This window comes from Gymnodraco acuticeps, unplaced genomic scaffold (genome assembly GCF_902827175.1).
Source record: "Gymnodraco acuticeps unplaced genomic scaffold, fGymAcu1.1, whole genome shotgun sequence".
In the NCBI taxonomy this organism is placed as follows: Eukaryota; Metazoa; Chordata; class Actinopteri; order Perciformes; family Bathydraconidae; genus Gymnodraco; species Gymnodraco acuticeps.
This window is the reverse complement of record NW_022990647.1, coordinates 1,701,609-1,720,139: the sequence shown is the minus strand read 5'-3', so window position 1 is coordinate 1,720,139 and position 18,531 is coordinate 1,701,609. Positions and strand designations below refer to the sequence as shown.

Here is an 18,531-nt window from a genome sequence, read left to right as displayed (position 1 = left end):
TGTGATGTGGGCCAAAAGGAGTGTAGATTACAATGGACATGGACAATGTGATATCTTTGCAAAATACCAAAAAGTATACAGATATTACGGACCCTGCAGGGATTTACAAATTCCATTGGGTAGTATTGCAGAAAACATATTAAGAGCTCATAAATATTGCATAGTAAATACATTAGACTTGTTCTCAATAGCAGAGGAAATGTGACAGTTTGATTGAGTATCTGGACCCGAAGTGTAAAATCTACAGAACTACACGGCATTTAGCGAAGGGTTTGTTACTCGAGAAGGCTGCATAGCAGAAATATAAATCTTTAAATGCAATATAACCCAATACTATATACTACACTGGGCAGAATTACGATGCAATGTAAAAACAGAACACGGGAATTAAGATATTTGAAGAGTAAGACAAATGAGATTTGTGTTGGCCTCTTGCCTTGGCACACAAGACAAGTGAAGAAAGGGCTACCATAGCAGCAACACACTGACTGTATAAAGGCCCCATCAATAGAGGATTTAAGGAGATAAACAAAAACATTTAGGTAATCAGCGCATTTGCAGATTCTACCTACTCTCCATTTTTAACTTCTTTCTGCTTTGCAACCGTCATTGGAAGTCACACGTTCCTGTTGTTTTCTATACATGAATAACAGCTTGCAGGGACATGCTGCTGCACTCTGCTGTAATAAATCATGCTGAGCTACTTTTACACTGTTCCTTCAACTATCAATTTATGGAATTCTTTGCTTCGTCAGGCAGGTGTAGAGTTACGAAAGAAAGACAGGAAAATAAAACGCAAGTGAGATCATACAACAGGGGAATCTGGAGTAGCACAGAACGAAACATGCCATGATATACAGCAGGTTTGTGTTGTTCTGCTTTTGATATAGAAGACTTTCAAACAACCATTGAAAGGATGGGGGATTCTTTCTGGAAGAAGAAACTTCAACAGTCTAGTGTGCATAGCCTCTGATCAAAGGCATTTGGATTTACAATATGGAGAACCATGTCAGTATCATTCAGCATAAACGTCACCGTTGAGAAATGTATTCAAATCTGTTCTCCTCTCAAACGAGGGATGAAATGCAGGATATGGCCATTATGCAGCAAACAGTGGGCAGTGCTGTGCTCAACATCTGCTCTTACAGGCGGGTTTGCAGTAGGATAATCGGGGTAAGACATTAAGGCATCATTCCCAGATTTACCCCTGTAATAATTATTCCATTAGTTCCAGATGGGAGGCAACCAGAGTAAATGGAGCCCAGAATATGTGCAGTGCTGCAATGCTCTGCTGCTCTTGCACGATAGATCCATCATGCTGATCCTCGACGTGTCATTTCCTGAGGGCTGGGGAACACAGCAGTAACACGGGGGATCTCTATGAAAGGGAGACGACACGCCGAGGCATCATCACCTCTCTATCAAGTGCACACACTCGACCACACACACACACACACACACACACACACACACACACACACACACACACACTGCAAAACCTGCGCACTGTGCACACGTCTTTTGACAGCTGAACAGAGTCTGCATGTCCGTCCACGACCAGGTCTCCTTTAATGACCACATTTAAAACATGTTGCGCATATCAAACCTGAAGCATTTACAACTACTGCAACACCCCGATAAAACAATACGTGTGTGTGTTCGTAACCGCCCGTGCAAAACATTCCCCATGCAGCTTATTCTGAAACAAATCTCCAGCCAAGGCAACTTCCGATTTGCACCACAACTACTCGAAATTCAAAGCTCGTCCAGGCTAACTAGTAGGCTAGCTCTGCCCCCAAACAAAGCTCCCATTGTCTGGAACTTGTAGTCTTAACATTTCCTTTTGGCCCTCACAACTGTGATTAACTTAGGTTCGAAAAACTACAAATTCGAGGCACTTGGAGCATGCGCACAAGCAACCTAATTATCAGGAAGGTTGTAGAATATTTAGTAGTTAATGAATTGTTGCGAGTAGCGGCATATTTAAGGTAATATATCTACTCTATTGAATGACCGCAGGTCTAAGTGAAGCGTTGAAGCTGTGTGGATGTTTTTAGCCGGGGCTAAGAGTGCCGGCTGAGCCGTAGTAAACAGCCTGTTCTCTGCATTGACTGAAGTTGGTCGGCTGCCTCTCTCTCGCAGCTCCCTGCTCGTCACTTTTCAGCGCTTTTGAATCAACCCAAACTGTTCAGAGAATCCTGAAAAGAGCACACACACCTTACCTAATGCTGCTCCGGTGTTTTCTCTCGGCTCCTATTCCGTTAACATTAATCTCCAGACATTTAGGAAAGAGTCGCTGTAGCCGTCGGTCGACTGCCTGTTCACCGAGCGAGACGCTGCCAAGAATGCTCAACCGAAACCACCCGCACACTCACGGCGCATGCGCACCTCCGGCTGGCGCAACCTAAGATAGTAACACACAGCAGCACGCTGCTACCAAAATACTGTAAATACTTTAAAAATACTGCACCAATAATAAAACCTTAGTATGAGTATGATATAACAGTTACCTTGCACAACTGTAATGTATATCCTATGTACATATGTTTTATTCTGTTACTGTAGTTTATGTCTATGTTTCTGTGGCTGTAGCCTAAGTATATTGGTATTTTATAGAATACTCCAATTCATCCTGAACATGTTATATTGTGTATTTTTTAATCTATTTATCTATATTGTTTTGGATGCTTTACTATACTAGAACATGTCGTCATACCTACTCTTGTGATGTATATCTACTATTCAATTCAAAGATGTATTATGGATTCTTAAAAAATGATTATTTCATACATTTAAACAATATAGCAACTTATCTAAAAAAAGATTAACCGCTATTAAGACCATTACGTTATACATTGGCCAATAATAGAAACTCTAGCATTAAAAAATAAATCTATTTGTCTTCTTCTTTTTTAGTGTTGTTTTCTATTATATCGTTATAACATATGTTTAATAATGGAAGTCAGGTAAAAGTGAAAACTACATCTGAGGGAAACGCTTAAAGAAATAGCACTAGATGCATTTTTTATATCTATAATGGCACATGGTCAAAACATTAGTCAATAGCACAACCTTGTGGTTGCAAAGCAAAATCAGTCCTCTGATATCAGAAGCAGCTTTATTAGCGAAGTGTGTGTAAATTACATACAAATAAATTGTCTTCAATTTAAAATTGCTCTCAATGTACTTACATAAATAGACATAAACATTCCATAAAAGAACGAAAAATAAAAAAATCTCTAAAAGGTATATGTGAAGCAACATTGAAATAATGTATACGAGTCTAACACATTGTATGTGTAACTAACTTTGTAAGTGGCTATTATTTGATAACATTTGTGTGTTATTGCACAGAGTCAAATCAATTACTGTCTGCTTCACAACTTTCAAAGACAGGTTTTACCATGATTAACTTAATACGACCATCTTAAGAAACAAATTCCTTGTTGACCTGCCTTCCCAAATAAACATACAAATAAACATATGCTACAATTGGTAAGATATAAACAAAAATAATGCACAAGTTGATATTGCACAAGAATATTAAATAGACAGCCTGCCAAATGTGAAAGAGGGATTATTATAAATTATAAATGTATCATCTGTAGGCAACACAGCCAGACAGAACGTCTTCTGATCAGCTGCCTGTTTGGTGTATGTCTTCTGATCTCTGCAGCTCTTCTGGCATTAGTTACTGCGATGTATTCAAACAAACAAAGACAACACATGAACCACTGAACAAAACCACTAAATACTTTGTGTTTCACTCATGAGGCACCAGGGGTCAGTGTAGCATAATAATGAGTTTATATCAATTGTATTCTGTAATACAATGACATTTCGTCACGGGGTGCCTTTGTTTTAATAAAAACTGGTTCCATACACAATGTGATGTTATTTATTTTTCTCAAGAAACCTAATGTTATTCAATGTCAAGAAGAAATAGGACGCTATTTGTACTCATGTTATCTCCCCTTAAAAAAAAACTGATAACACATGTTCAGGTTATAGTAATTCAATCCTATAGATATCAGGGTAGATATTTAATGTAAGATTAGGTGTCCTTGAGCAACATCCCTGGCATCTATTGGGACAGAAAACAAGAAGCAATCTTTTCCAATAAGTATAAATCCACCTATCAATATATTCCAATGCATTATTAGGCAGACACTTGTAGGTAGGCAACAGGACAAAGCACTGCATTGTAAAATAAGTTAACAAGCTCGTAACTGTCCTTATGATTATAATATTGCCAATTATTTAATCTATACGAGCTGCCAGAATAATGTAGGTCAGCAGGAGATCCCTCAGAAACTACAGTACCCACAGTGCAACAGCACACCCTCACTCCGCCCTGAACGTGGAGCTGAACCCAGATCTGCACACACGTGATGGGAGTCATTGCGCGTGCTTCCACCCATCCCTGTGTTTGTAGATCTGCACAGTGGAAGCACTTGTTCCCACGTATGTGGACTGCGCCCCGGTGTGTTTGGATGCAAAGTCAGCCCACAGACTGACAGCTCGCTGCTCGAAATGTCAAGTCTCTCTGGAATTAAAGCCTGTTTGAATAGGATGGACCTCCGGACAGCCGGATAAGCAGCACAAGCAAGGACTGCCAGGAGTGTTTCATTTTGACGCCAAATTGGGAGACTGACCTGGATGGTACTTACTTGGATGCATCACACGCCCATGCGACGATATCGGTGTATGTTGCTGCCATCGTTGTCCAGGTTAGGTTACAGTGAGCTAAGCGTTAATTGTTTACGTATTAAAGCTGTTAGCGGCGGAAGACGCAAGTGGGGACTGGATACAACATTTTGCGCAAATAATTGGCCTAAATAAACGTTAAATAGCCTATTATTAGATCATTATTTGTATTGTTATGATGGGGCGCTCTATCTATTTATGAAGGTAACATGGAGCATTCATCGCCTTATTTCATCTCGTCCACCCGGATGAGAGATACTGTAATTGTGCAAGGCTGCATGCAAACCATACTTTCCGCCTTGTTGCCGCCGTGTGATGGTTTCTAAAGAAGTCGTGGACATTTAAATCCTTCGCTATTATTGATTATTAATTTAAAACTACCACGCGTGCTCTTGAGGCAGCAGGATAATGATACATGCTGACATTGCCTCCCTGTCTCCAGTCCAGAAGAGTTTATTTTCCCACCGAGGACTGGTCTCCATCACAAATGTAGCCCAGCAGAGGCGACTGAAGCAGGCCGCTGCACATAGACGGAGGCGGGTTTGTTGTGCTCAGGCTGGATGTTGAACATGGTCCGTACTGAATACCTGCCGCCGGCTTGTTTCTGTAATTCCCTTGCTCTCTTAAAATGGACGGGGCCTTTTTGATAAAATCTATTCATGGACGTTGAACGTGCTCATGGTTGTAGGAATTATCCTGGACCGGCTTTTCGGGATGTAGGGCGAATATCCGCTGATATTTCACAGTAGGCTCTACACAGAAGAGGAAACAGCCCGTGTTCATGGAGACGGCCTGGCGGGGGAGGTGCATGTACACTCTGCTGGATGAGAAATAATGAAGACCCCTGCTCAGAGGATTTCACTCAGCTCAAACACAGACTGCTGTTTTTATTGGCAGCCTAAATACTCCATATTTAATACTGATATTACTCAGCTGTTGTTCTAATATCATCCCTGAGTGTCTCTAGCACTCAGTCAAGTAGCTATACCATTGGCTGATATTGACTTCATGAGGTTATGAGGCAACATTTCAAAAGTACAAACCATGAGTCCAGCTTTTGTTGAGTCTAGATACAATCTACTTAGTTGTAACAGCAATTTAAGACATAGTTATTAACTATGTTACTGTTTTATTAGTTGTAGGCACATATTGAGGGATCAGGATTGATGAGGACCTGATCTTAACTGATGACCTGCTGTTTCTTAGATAAATACATAATCAAGGCTGCTTTGAAAGTCTGCAGAAGCTTTCCAAGAGGCACAATAGTGGAAACAATCAATTACGTTTCTGAGGGGGTTACATTCATGGATCTGCTGAGTGTCAATATTTGACTTGATGGACATTGTCCCTGTATGAACTTGCCTTTGGGAATACATGCTACTTACACACCGCGTAGCAACAGCACAGCAGCAACGGGTGAGAGGATTTGGCACAGTTTCCACAGCGGGATGTGGTGATGGGGGAGAGCAGTTGCAGCACCCTGATCCTTTGATCCCTGATCCCCCCCACTGGTGGTCTAGGACTCCCCGTCTCTGTCAATGGGCCCTGTATGGATTTTGTCCCTGAGTTGACAGAGGGCAGGCCTACAGCGTCAAACAACAGTCTGGCTGCCATGCATCCATACGGCAGAGCGAGCAGCACAGCAGCCCCCCGGTCCTGCACCAGCTGTGGGGGCTCCTGCTCCCCACCTCCCCCCTGCCTAATCCCTCCTGACCCCCCCTCATCTACTACCTCCTCCTCCTGCTTGCCCCCGAATATGACTCCTCCGCCACCAATGTGTCCGGCCCCGATGGTGCAGGTGGAGAATGGCAGCAGCTGGAATTCCTCCACCTTCTCGTCCTCCCCAGACTCCCACCCTGGGCACCACTGTGCTGCAAACAACCCCTACTGGACTGCAGTCTTCGACTACGAGGCCACAGCAGACGAGGAACTAACCCTGCGGCGGGGAGACCTCCTCGAGGTTCTTTCCAAAGACTCCAAAGTGTCTGGGGATGAGGGTTGGTGGACAGGCAAGATCCAGGACAAGGTGGGTATCTTTCCATGCAACTATGTCACAAGGGGGGGCGCTGCCAACTACCAGCAGCTGACTGCAGGCGGGGTGGGCGACTGCCCCCTGGAGATAGACTTCTCAGAACTGTCCCTGGAGGAGGTGATTGGAGCAGGTGGGTTTGGGAAGGTGTATAAAGGATTATGGCTTCTAGAAGAAGTAGCAGTGAAGGCCGCAAGGCAAGACCCAGACGAGGATATAAGTGTGACAGCAGAGAGTGTGCGGCAGGAGGCCAGGCTGTTCTGGATGCTCCGGCACCCCAACATAATCTCCCTCCGTGGGGTATGCCTGCGAGAGCCCAACCTGTGCTTGGTGATGGAGTACGCCAGAGGAGGGGCTCTGAACCGAGCACTTGCTGGGAAAAAGATTCCCCCGAGGGTCCTGGTGAACTGGGCGGTCCAGATTGCAACAGGGATGGACTACCTGCACAACCAGGCATTCGTACCAATCATCCACAGAGACCTCAAGTCCAGCAACAGTAAGTACTGCAAAAACATGACACTTATAATCACTGAGTTTCATGTAGATGTTCTGGTTAATATCAAATAAAGTACAAATATTACTAATCCATTAAATGTTCGACAGAAAAATATTTGACAATTATTTTTGATTACTGTTAGAGACATTTTCGTGCAAAATTGACAGAAAAGGCTGTTTTCAGACTGACTAGATTTCCTGCTGTTCTCTGTTTTAAATAATATTAAACTGAATATCTTTGGGTGTTGTACTGAAAAAAAAGACATTCAAATACATCTGCTTAGACTTTTAGAAACTGAAATGGACATTTTTTTATAGTCCAAGAAAGTAATCGGCAAATGAATCCATTTTACAAATAATCCTAAACTGCAGCCCTATTATCATGTGACTATGCTTCATGTTGACAATAGGAGTTACTTACAGGTAAGAGAAATGTAAACCTGTTTTCACATGACCAAAGTTTGAGTGAGACACTTAAGATAAGATAAGATAAGATAAGATAGAGCTTTATTGTCTCCCTTAGGAGAAATTTGTCACTAAATATTGAATTTGTCACTTCAATATTTACACTAAGTACACCTTGCACAATTTATTCTTTCTCACAGTACAATTTTTAAAAGGTCAATTTGGCCCTTAAAGGTGCAGTTCACGTGAAATATTTATGAATTTAGATTATTTTTGTGTGAGTTGATCGGTGTTGAAGATAATGTCTGTAAAGATCCCAGACTTCTTGAATATAATGGTGCTCAAAGCGCCAAAAAAACAGCAATTTCTCTTTCCAGAAATCGTGACCCAGTTACTGACGATAATCCAGAGGTATTGTTGTGTACAGTTTCATGCAGGAACCTATAACAGAGCAAAAGGAAGAGTGCATCTACTCAAGGATGAGAGGCTCTCCTGAGCTCTCCTGAGCTCACCTGAGATATATAGCTAACGTTACAGCGAAGCCGAGTAGGACGGCATTCATGTTTACTTCTTCCTCAGTCACACGCCTCTCGTCCATGAGCAAGCAAATCAAGATCTGTGGAACTTCTTGAGTAAACTGGTCATCATTTTTGAGAAGAGACATTGATGCCTTTCGACTGTATCCCTATGGCTGATATCTCCAGCTCAGGGAAAATCTCCAACAAAATAGATTGATAACTACAGGAAGTTAAATAAAAGTCTGATTATGATTATTACATTTTGTATGAGCTTTAGAGCCTGTTAGTGGCAGAGTCATATTAGCTGTTTCTGGTCTATGTGCTTAGTTAAGCTACCACCTTTAGTCTCCTGGCTGTAGTTTCATATTTTCCTTATGTGAGTGGAATCAATCTTCTAATTTCTCATCATCATCCTTCAATAAATCTTTCACATATGGCAAAAATCTATTATTGTTTACAGTACTTGGGACAGGACAGTAAAATCAAATAAAAGTAATACCTTTATACTATCAACAAATCAACTATTAAAAAAAGAGCATATTGTGATATATTGCTCTATTGATTATAAATCACACTGTATGTTGTCGCATCGTTTAGCTTCTATAGTTGGGTTGTGTTAATCCACATGGGCAAATAAGTTGTCATTTACAAATGTACAAACATTGAGCTTTCTCATAATCAGTTCATGGCATTACAAAAATGATATTATAATGTTGCATTCATTTTTCATAACATTGAGGGTTTTTTTTGGGTAGAGAGGAGAAACTTAAATTGAACACAATGAGGGGGCCTAAGTCCTGGAGAGCTGGTCTACTTCTGCCATATTTTCCCTGTCATCTCTCTGCACCTCCTCTTGCTCTTCTTCCTTTTCCTCCTCTTCCCTCCCCTCCTCAAGAAGAGCAGTTCTGCTCTGCAACTCACTGAGCTATTTTTGGTCCTTTGTGCTACTTGCTGTTTAAAGACGCAGTTGCAGTTGTTGGTGCATCAAAGAAATAACACGCAGCGAGCATCTAAGTGCATTTCATGCATGTGTGTGTGTGTGTGTGTATACGTGCTGGTCAGACTGTGTGTGTTCATCCCAAGTGACATGAGTGATGGGGGAGGGAGCGTACAAATATGGGTGGGGTGCAAAGGATGCTCACTAAAGGACCCTTTTAAAGGAGGAGACAGGCAGAAAGTGAAGCTTAAAAACACTCGCTGCTGATCTGCCCAAAATGTTTCCTAATCTTCAATCCCTTACTCTCCTTGAGTCTCACTCTGAAACATGTGCACCCTGCTCCCATCTCTTTACTTTCCCTCCTGCTCGTGTGGCTCAATAACAGTAACGATGGGGGATCAGATGCGTATTGGACAGCAGAGCCTTGGCAACAACACCATAACTCTGCCTTTCCATGGTGACATGGCACTGCTTCTGTGTCACTGAGTCATGCTGCTGCTAGCTGCTGTCAGATGCTGCACAAAATGTCAGAGCCCCAATTTAGAGTTCTGTCTGTGTGAAAATAGCAACTGAATGAATGCAGGAATGTCTCATGGACCCTGTTTTTGTCCCCTGAATGTTGACTGGAAATGTGTGGGTGCTCATCGTTAAATACGTGATTAGACTGTGACTCACACTCGTACTGAGGGATCTTTGCATTAGCATGCCGATGCCCAGGAGGGTGAAGCATTGAATGAGAGCGAAAGAGACTGAGGATAACAGGGTGGAAAAGATAATATCGTGGAGGGAAATTAAGCTCGGGGACCAGAGAGAGCGGAGAGAGGCGAGAGAGGACAGTGATGGGAAAGAACAAGAGAAGGGGAGCGCGGGGGATAAACAGCGGTTCATCTCAGTTTAAGGTTTCACCTCAGCTCATTGTCCAGGTGCGCTGGTCTCAGGTATCCTCTTCAAACCGCCGACCACTTGGCATCACCGCGGTTACAGAGCCGCTCAGCCCCCGAGCCTCCTGTGACTTCAACCTGCTCCTGTCACCAGTACACTATACACACATGCTGCATTCTTATCGCATACCAACATACAATGTATACTAGGTATGAACAGCAGTGCAGGCGTACTGCATAGTGGTTATTGTACTGCATATGCAAGACATACCCGGATGTATACTACATTTGCATGAATTTCTGATTATGCAGAATGAGCTAGCTGCACATACTTAACTGTCCCACAATGCATTGCATTTAGGTGCCTTTAGACCAGCCATCAGCCATGTCATATTTTTGAGCCACACTAGTATCTGTTGTTATGTCACTTTTATTAAGTTTTTCAGACAAAAAGAAACCATTTACATTCCCAATATGTGGTCAGTTTATCCAAATTATTCCTGTTTGGAAATTTGCCTCGATGTATTTGTCAAAAGAAAACTGGCAACCAGGCCATCAGTAAGAAAATTGAATGGTGGATTTGAATGAAATTTTAATTTTTGTATGTGAACAGCACCGCACACACAGTACAATGTTAACCTATCCTGGTAATATGGGCATGTATTGAATATATTCTCCCCACAGTGTGTGGGGAGAAGTGTGGGGGTCCAGTAAGTTGCTAATGGGCACGACAGCAGTGCCCAGGAGGTGAACTGGCACAACATTAGTAGGCAGTATGTAAAGGATGTAGTGTGCAGCACTACAGTTTGGGATTTCAAACAAAGCCACTATCTTCATCTCGCTCTGAAGAATTGATAAAAGCAAAACTTGACACTGATTTTAGATTCAGTGTGTGCTTGAAGCTTTACAAACATTTTACAACACAGGATTTATTTTAGGCTCACTCACATGCTTTCATCTAATTGTATCCCAGCCAATTGAATGATTTTTAAAAGGTGTGTCTCCTTGTGCTTGTGGGAGCTGAATGTTCTGTTGTATGTCGTTAAAGGCCTGCAGTGAGTCTGTGCAACGGGGATAATCTGATTACCGTGACCTCCTTAGAGTGATGTCACAGCATCTTTGTGGGTTGGTGGTGGTCACGCCTTACCTGTCGCTCTGATCCCGGATCAGCCTCTAGTCTCTCCAAGCATAGGGCACCAGTCTTCTTTGATTGGCAGGATTAACCCATGGGATTAAAGCAATGAGAAGATTAATAGTGCTTTTGATCACTATAAACACTATTGTTCGAGATAAGGGCTGCTACTTTTATCCTCCATTTGTATGATGTATAAAATGCTGCAAACATTTGAAAAATGTATTTGTCTGATATTCAGATCGCAGAATACAAAGAAGTGACTATTCTCATTTGAAAAGCTTAAAACTGTTAATGTTGATTAATTGACTAATTAATTAACTAGATTTGACTTTCAAACAAAAGCAGGGACACAAGTCATTTAAGTTTATTCATATATTTCTAATTCAATGTGGATACGCACAAGATAATCTGAGTTTTGGGACAATAAATCAACTGACTTCATCTGCTGATAAATCTTAATTTAATTCTATTAATATACATTAAACTAACCTGCTGAGTGAGTGGACCTTGAGCTGATCTGTTTAATTAACGCTGTCCTGATATGAGACTTAGTCATGGTTCTTTTTGAGATAAATGTACATCACTGAAACTTTATATAGCTCTATAGAGGCTCTGAGTCTGCTGCAGGTAAGACAATACAGCTGAGCCGATCACCTGTCGCAGTTACAGAAAGGCCGGGTCATAACTGTACCTGCAGCCTTCTCTTACGTATGGTAAATGTAGTATGATGTCTCAATGTGGATGTTTACATACATACGTACAAATATCATTTCATTTTCCCTTTGATCACCTGTTGGATAAGATGTCTCCACCTAATATAAGTTAAAATGTGTTGTTGCCAGATGAAGCTTCAAAGCTCTATAGAAAAAACCTAAAAGACACACTCAATAAAGACACTGTGCAGTTGACATTACCAGCTGTTTTGACTGCTGTCGCTTCAAATGGACGCCATGTTTACACAGTCAACAATCAGCTGAATAGTGTGGGAGCCCCGTATCTCAGAGCAGGCTTGTCAAGTATTCTGTTTGCTCATTGAGTATTTAGATCACAAAGCAAGAAAAGACACACGATGTAAGACATTTGTTAGGGTGTTTTTATTTTTAATATAGTCTTGTACTAGTTACCACAACATCAACAACAGCACATGCTGTAATAGCTAATTAACCGATTAACATGGCGAGATATGGCAATAGTTGCTGTTTTTAAAAAGCCTACATCTGGCTTTGTGTTTGTATTTGTGTGTGTGATAATATGTCAATCTGCTGAGGAAAGGATTAATCTGCTGAGGAAAGGATGCATTGTCTCTCTGAGGGATTGTCTGATAATCCCTCAGAGAGACAGAGCAGTGGAGGCCTAGACTGTGACTTAAGTGTAAACTAGCTACTAGGTATGGATTTGAGGAATATAATACATTTGCTATATGTATGTGTAGGGTCTTATTGATTAAGAATGTAGGTACATTTCAGATATGATGGTGGGGGAATACTGCTATGTTATTACTGCACTAACAATACTTTAAATGTATTTTAAGTGAAATGAGTTTCAGTGATTGAGACCTGGAGATAGCTGCACAAGCTGTTCCTAAATTCAAACATGTATCATGTATCATACGTGTGGTGTCCATCCAGACGATATCTCCCGAAAATATCACAACATACCTCAAATTTTAATTCAAATAGTCTAAAGAAAAGATTTGTTTGTGCACTTATTTTGACTTACTTAAGAATTGTAGGCTCCACATTAAATGAACAAATAACTAAATTAGCATTATAAATAATGTCGTACTTATTCTAAAATGCATTTAATACCAATCTGAAAGTGGAAATAAGTCTTCCAGACAAATGATTACAGGCTGTGTTTTATTTTCTGTGGGCATGTCTGCAAGCATGGTGCGTGTGCAGTCGGGTTCTTTGGCCTGTGTGCGTATGGAGGTCGTAAAGCAGGACATGCTGGCGCTAGGGCAGGGAACTCATAATCTCACACTCCTACTATCACACTCATGTACACGCTGCAATAGGGCAACAATGTCCCCATTCTCACACAGCAGCCCAAGACAGAGCGAGAGAGCAGGACTCACAATGGCAGGAGTCACTGCAGGGGGATGGTGGGCGAAGGATGGGAGATGGAGGCAGCGATGGGCGACTGTAGGTCGAGAATGACAGAGCGGAGAGATGGATGGAAGCAAGGCAGGATGGGTAGAGGAATGCAGTGGCTGTGGAGAAACCCCTGGAGGCTTGTTTGGGAAAGGGAATACAGAGATGGATGGGGGAGGGAGAAATAAAGGCAGGAAAATGGAGAAGTATGACCAGTTTTACAGGAGGTCAAATCACTCTTCTTTTCTCAGTGAGCTACAGATTAAGGCTAACGGTCCTGATGGACTGCAAGCCTCATTAAATCAATACACTTCAAATCCATTTACAACTGCAAACCAACATGTGCAGGTAAATCTAGGTCCTTGTCCTCTTGAGTTTAAGCAGACATAGCATCTTTATCTTTTCGTCTTGTACTGTACATAAAGTACATTTAATAGCATATAAATTGTCAGATATATTCAAATAATACATTGTAATTTAAATTAGTTGCAGTAATATTGAGTTACTGTCTTTATATGTTTATTTTGAAGCCACTGGTCCAGACTATAATATCTCAACAACTATTTAATGGATTGTCATGACACTTTGTCCAAGGATCCATGATCATTGTAATGATGTTGGTGATCCCACTTAGTTATCAGTTAAAATGTGTACGGTACTTTGCTTTATATCTGAATACTGTACATTACATTACATTGCATTTAGCTGACGCTTTTATCCAAAGCGACTTACAATAAGTACATTCGACCAGGAAGACACAACCTTGAAGAAAACAGAATCATATAAGTACATCAGGTTTCATAGAGCCAAACATTTCAAGTGCTACATATATGCTGTACAATAGCTGCCCACTGCTCCTAGTACTAGGATGGGTGAAATGCAGGGGTCACATTTCACTGTGTGCATGTGTGATCATTAAAGAGGGGTTCATCCTCCAATTCTACATTCTCATAAGCCTCAGCTACACTTCAGTGTTTATTTCTAATTAGCAAATGTTAGCATGCTAACAACCTTAAAAATAATGGTGAAAATGATAAACATTACATCTGGTAAACATCAAGTCATTGTGAGCATACTGGCGCTAGCATTTAGCTTAAAGCAATAGTAGTGTAGTGTGGCTGTAGGCTACTTTAAAGCAGCATATTCACCACAAGGCATCTTCTTCAAACAATTAACAATGATGTTTTCTGCTTTTCTGTGAGCGATTTGTTGTTGTATTGTTCTTCAATTAGCAATATCCAAACGGAATAGGCATTTCATGTCCTGATGAGATTCAGCATCTGGATTCTACATTAGAGCTGCAATGGAGTTGATTTTTCAACAATCTCAAGTGTTTGTAAAAATGTTTCAGGACATTTTACTCAGACTCAGTGAGCCGCAACATCATAGAGGAAACCAGAGAGATATTGAGTACATCAGTTGTCTCATCAATAATGCTGCCACACGACATAATTGTCGTATTTGTAGAAGGGTTGGATTCCCACAGCTGACAGAAAACGCAGGTTGAAAGAAGATTATAGTACTATACAAAAACAAACAGAAGTCAGGCTGATGGCATCAAACAGTGTAGAGTTTTAAGGATCGTTAGAAGACTGTTTTCAGTTCCTGTATCACGGGATCTGGACCACACTGCTAACAGATGTTTGTATCTCCTCGCTGTCAGATGGAAACACTGCTGACTTTCAGTGAGTGACAGACACAGGGAGAGCTACAGTGACACATCTAAACCAAACAGTGACACCCATTCAATGGCTGCATGATTGCCAATGAATACACATGCATGCGCCCTCTCACTCAGACACACACACACACCACAATTATTCTCTCCACTGCTCAATATAAAGTTGATCTGGAGCCAGTTATCAGTGAGAAAGAGTCCATGCTGCACTGTGGAGCTGCCAAGCATACTGACACACATTTACACATCCTGCTGCTGTTTGTTGTTTGAAATATGATTAGCATAATACAGCTGAGCAACACTTTTGGTCATAAACACACTGTGGTGATCACTGTTCACATTTTGGATCGTGAAATCCATACTCACTAGCACACACTGTACACCAGTGGATTATATATTTAAGTGTATTTGCATAAACAGACAGAAGCCTGGAACATTTAGCCGCTAGCGTCTAGGGTTTCTAAATCCCGTCTGCAAAACAGGCTCAAAGTGTATTTTCACTCTGATTCAGAAACAGGCAAACAGTAGTGCAGTAAGATCAACATTAAACGCCACAGGCAGTGCCTTTCCTCATTATCGCCTCTAATTCACCTCAGCTCTTCAGTCTGAGAAGCAACAACACAAGACATCGTCTGAAGTTAAAATAAAGACGACAAAGAAGTGTTACCAGACGGAAAACACATTGCAAAACAGTACATTGTGTTGTTTTATGAAATCTACTTTAGCTCCTAATCCCAATTGTGTCCCTTAAAACAGAGTGGAGTAACACTCCTGAATATATGCACAATATCACTATGTGTTTTCCACCACTATACAAGGGGAAGGCCATACATTTCAGCAGACAAAGCGATAGACACAGTAAAGTCACACACTCACGCTTACATTGACCTCCTGTACGGTTGTATGTTCGCTGGCTGTTGACTCGCTGTTAGAGGGTCATTGTTGTTTGCCAGCAGCCTGGCACGGAGAGTGGGGGGCCGGGCCAAGCAGAGAGGGCGCTGGGTGTCCCCCGAATCCAAAGTCCTTCACCCACTTACATAGTGGAGTCAAATAGAGGACACTTCAGTCAGACAACAGACATGTTTGGAGTCAATACTAGAATCTAATGTTTTATTCAACATCTGTGTGCACAAGAGATCTGACATGAATCCATGTTGACCAGGACGTTGACATGTCGTTCACTTGAGTTGATTCCTGTGAAAACCTAATGAGAGCTCAGGTCCGTCCATAACTTCTTAAATCAATTGAAATTGTTTGCAATTGGCTCAGTTTCACCAGTGTGTTATTTTAGCGTTATGGTGCTCATCAATTAGACATTAGAGATGTTATTAAGTCAGATATATTCATGCAATAAAGGACTCTTGTTGGGGAAAATAGATTTGTGTCTGTTGGTGGGTAACATTTTGCATAATTAATAAGAAGAATAGAAACACACTTGGATGAGTTTGTTTTCCTAAAATAGATAGTAGAAACAGTCGACGAGTAAAAAAAGGTGTCTTGGTTTTTTCATTGGTGGTATTTGTAGCGTTTTGTCAATACCTTTATTCGTCCCACAGAGGGGACATTGCTGCAGCAAAAGTGATCAGGACAGGAAGTGATTATGATGCTTTTTCATCCCAAGTTTGTCCCTAATGTTATTAGGGGAAACAAGCTTGTAGTTATTTTTTTCAGTGAAAGTGAAGCACCCCTGTTTCCTCTTTTTCCTCTGCAAGGATGGGAGACTCTTTGATTCTGCCTTGAATTGAAAGAACACATTAGTTTGTATGTCTATTTTAACATTCAGCACAATGTTTTTCAGTTGTAGACCACAAAAAAACATTACAAATGTTCACAAGTTAAAATGAAGAAACTCAAAATTCCCACACTTTAAGTACTCCTTTTCTACATACCACACACGCAATAGGAGCCCAAAAGAAAGCCGCCTCATTTAATACCTCCATGCTGCCTGGTCACACGAATCTGGCAGCTGTTTGTGTGGAGACAAAGTGAATGGCTGCGGGGTGAAACTGTGCCACTGCTCAGGATTAGAGCCCCGATGGCCTGTGGTGGACCGAGTGGAGCCGGGCCAGGGTATCAATGACATGGGAGCTACTCACTACAACCTCCGTATCAAAGCTTGGAGACCTTGTGACTTGCTGCACATCTCACTTGGTGTTCATACGTTTTTAATCTTAATTAAGTTGTGTGCTGAAATGCTCTAAAAATCCTGTCTGCAGTGTGAAGCTTTTACCACACATCTACATTTTCTAAATTTGAGATAACCTAATGATATTGCTCAAGTTATACATCTACTCCTTGTATTTGAATTCCTCACACTGTATTTGAACAAAATGGACTTGAATTTACATTTTTCGTGCATGTTTGAAGAGATTTGGTTCCTCTGCTTGAAATCTCTCGAGGGTCGAGATGTGTGGAAGCTAAGGGAAAATGGAGAGACCAATTGAGACACAAAGGCATGTGCTGCCAGGAAAATGACAAAAGCTCTCCCTCCAGTCATCTCTCTTTACCTCTATGCCGACATCTTTTCATCCACTCATCATTACTACCCTCTTTCTTGTAGTGCGTGTTCCTTTTCTCCCCCATCCCACTCTCTGTTTCTTGAGTCCTCTCCCCTTTCAGCTGCTTCTTCCCCATATTTCATTCTCCTCTCTTGCCCTCATTTCTGCAGCTCTTCCCTCTTGTCATTTTTGTCTCTTTATTGCCTCCTTCCTCCACTGTCTCCCCTCCCCCATTCATCATCTTCAAACCACCACCCGCTCTGCCTCTTCAGCTTTAACCCCCCCCCCCAAATCTCACCACCACCTCAAACACATTTTGTACAAACAATCTACCTCTCAGTTACTGTATTTTATAACTCCCTGAACCCTTTTGCTTTTCCTGCGTCTCTTCTTCCACGTCTGCTCCCCGGTGTGTTGTGATGGTAGCCAGGCTGGCGACAGCTGCAGACAGTGGGCACCGGCAGAGGGAGGTGGGGATGACTATGGGGGAGAAGAGGGGGTACGAAGATGAAGAGGCATGGTAAGGCGGTAGGGTTGGAGAGGGGGCTTACTTTTTTTGATAGCAAGGTTTTGATCTTTGCTGAACAGAAACGGAGACGTCGGGCCTGGGGGCTCGCTGCTCAGCATCCCACGGGCCCAAATCTCATCTGTGTCGGCTCGTTGCCATGACAGTCAAGTTACACATCGCCCCCCCCCCCCAGACAGACGGCTGGGACCAGCACTGAGGAGGTGTTGTGCCTAAACAACCAGCAGCTTGTGGCATTCAGGGCGGTGAGGAGCGGAGTCAGAGGAGGTATCACACACTCTGTGGGGAGTTTGTAGGGACCCGATTCGCTGACTTGGCGCCACGGCAACAGCTGTTCAACCCTGCAGGCTACACCTGTTCTGCAAAAGAGAGGAGGGAGGGGGGGAAGGACTGATGAGGGAAGAAGGATGGGTTAGAAAGAGGAAAAGGGAAATGTCTGCAGAAAACTTTACGTTCTGCTTTTCACTGAGAGCATAACAACAAACTTTATGAATATTGCACCTTCCAGAAGAAGGGATACACGGTGCTTTACAGGGTCAAAACAACAGAACCATGAAAGTATTATTCATAAAAACAATAAAGGACGATAGCACTGTGAATAAAACAAAAGATATGAAGCAATCAAACAT

The 18,531-nt window shown here is 41.9% G+C and overlaps 1 protein-coding gene across 1 annotated transcript in view; it reads left to right on the top strand.

The window, feature by feature from the left end:
• Positions 1-4,441: 4,441 nt before the first annotated feature.
• The window catches only part of map3k10 (mitogen-activated protein kinase kinase kinase 10), a 30,803-nt gene continuing 16,713 nt past the window's right edge, over positions 4,442-18,531 (top strand). The window contains exon 1 of the mRNA XM_034229343.1: positions 4,442-7,232. Coding sequence (XP_034085234.1) covers positions 6,257-7,232 — 976 coding nt within the window. The 5' untranslated portion in view covers positions 4,442-6,256. The remainder of the gene's footprint in view (positions 7,233-18,531) is intronic.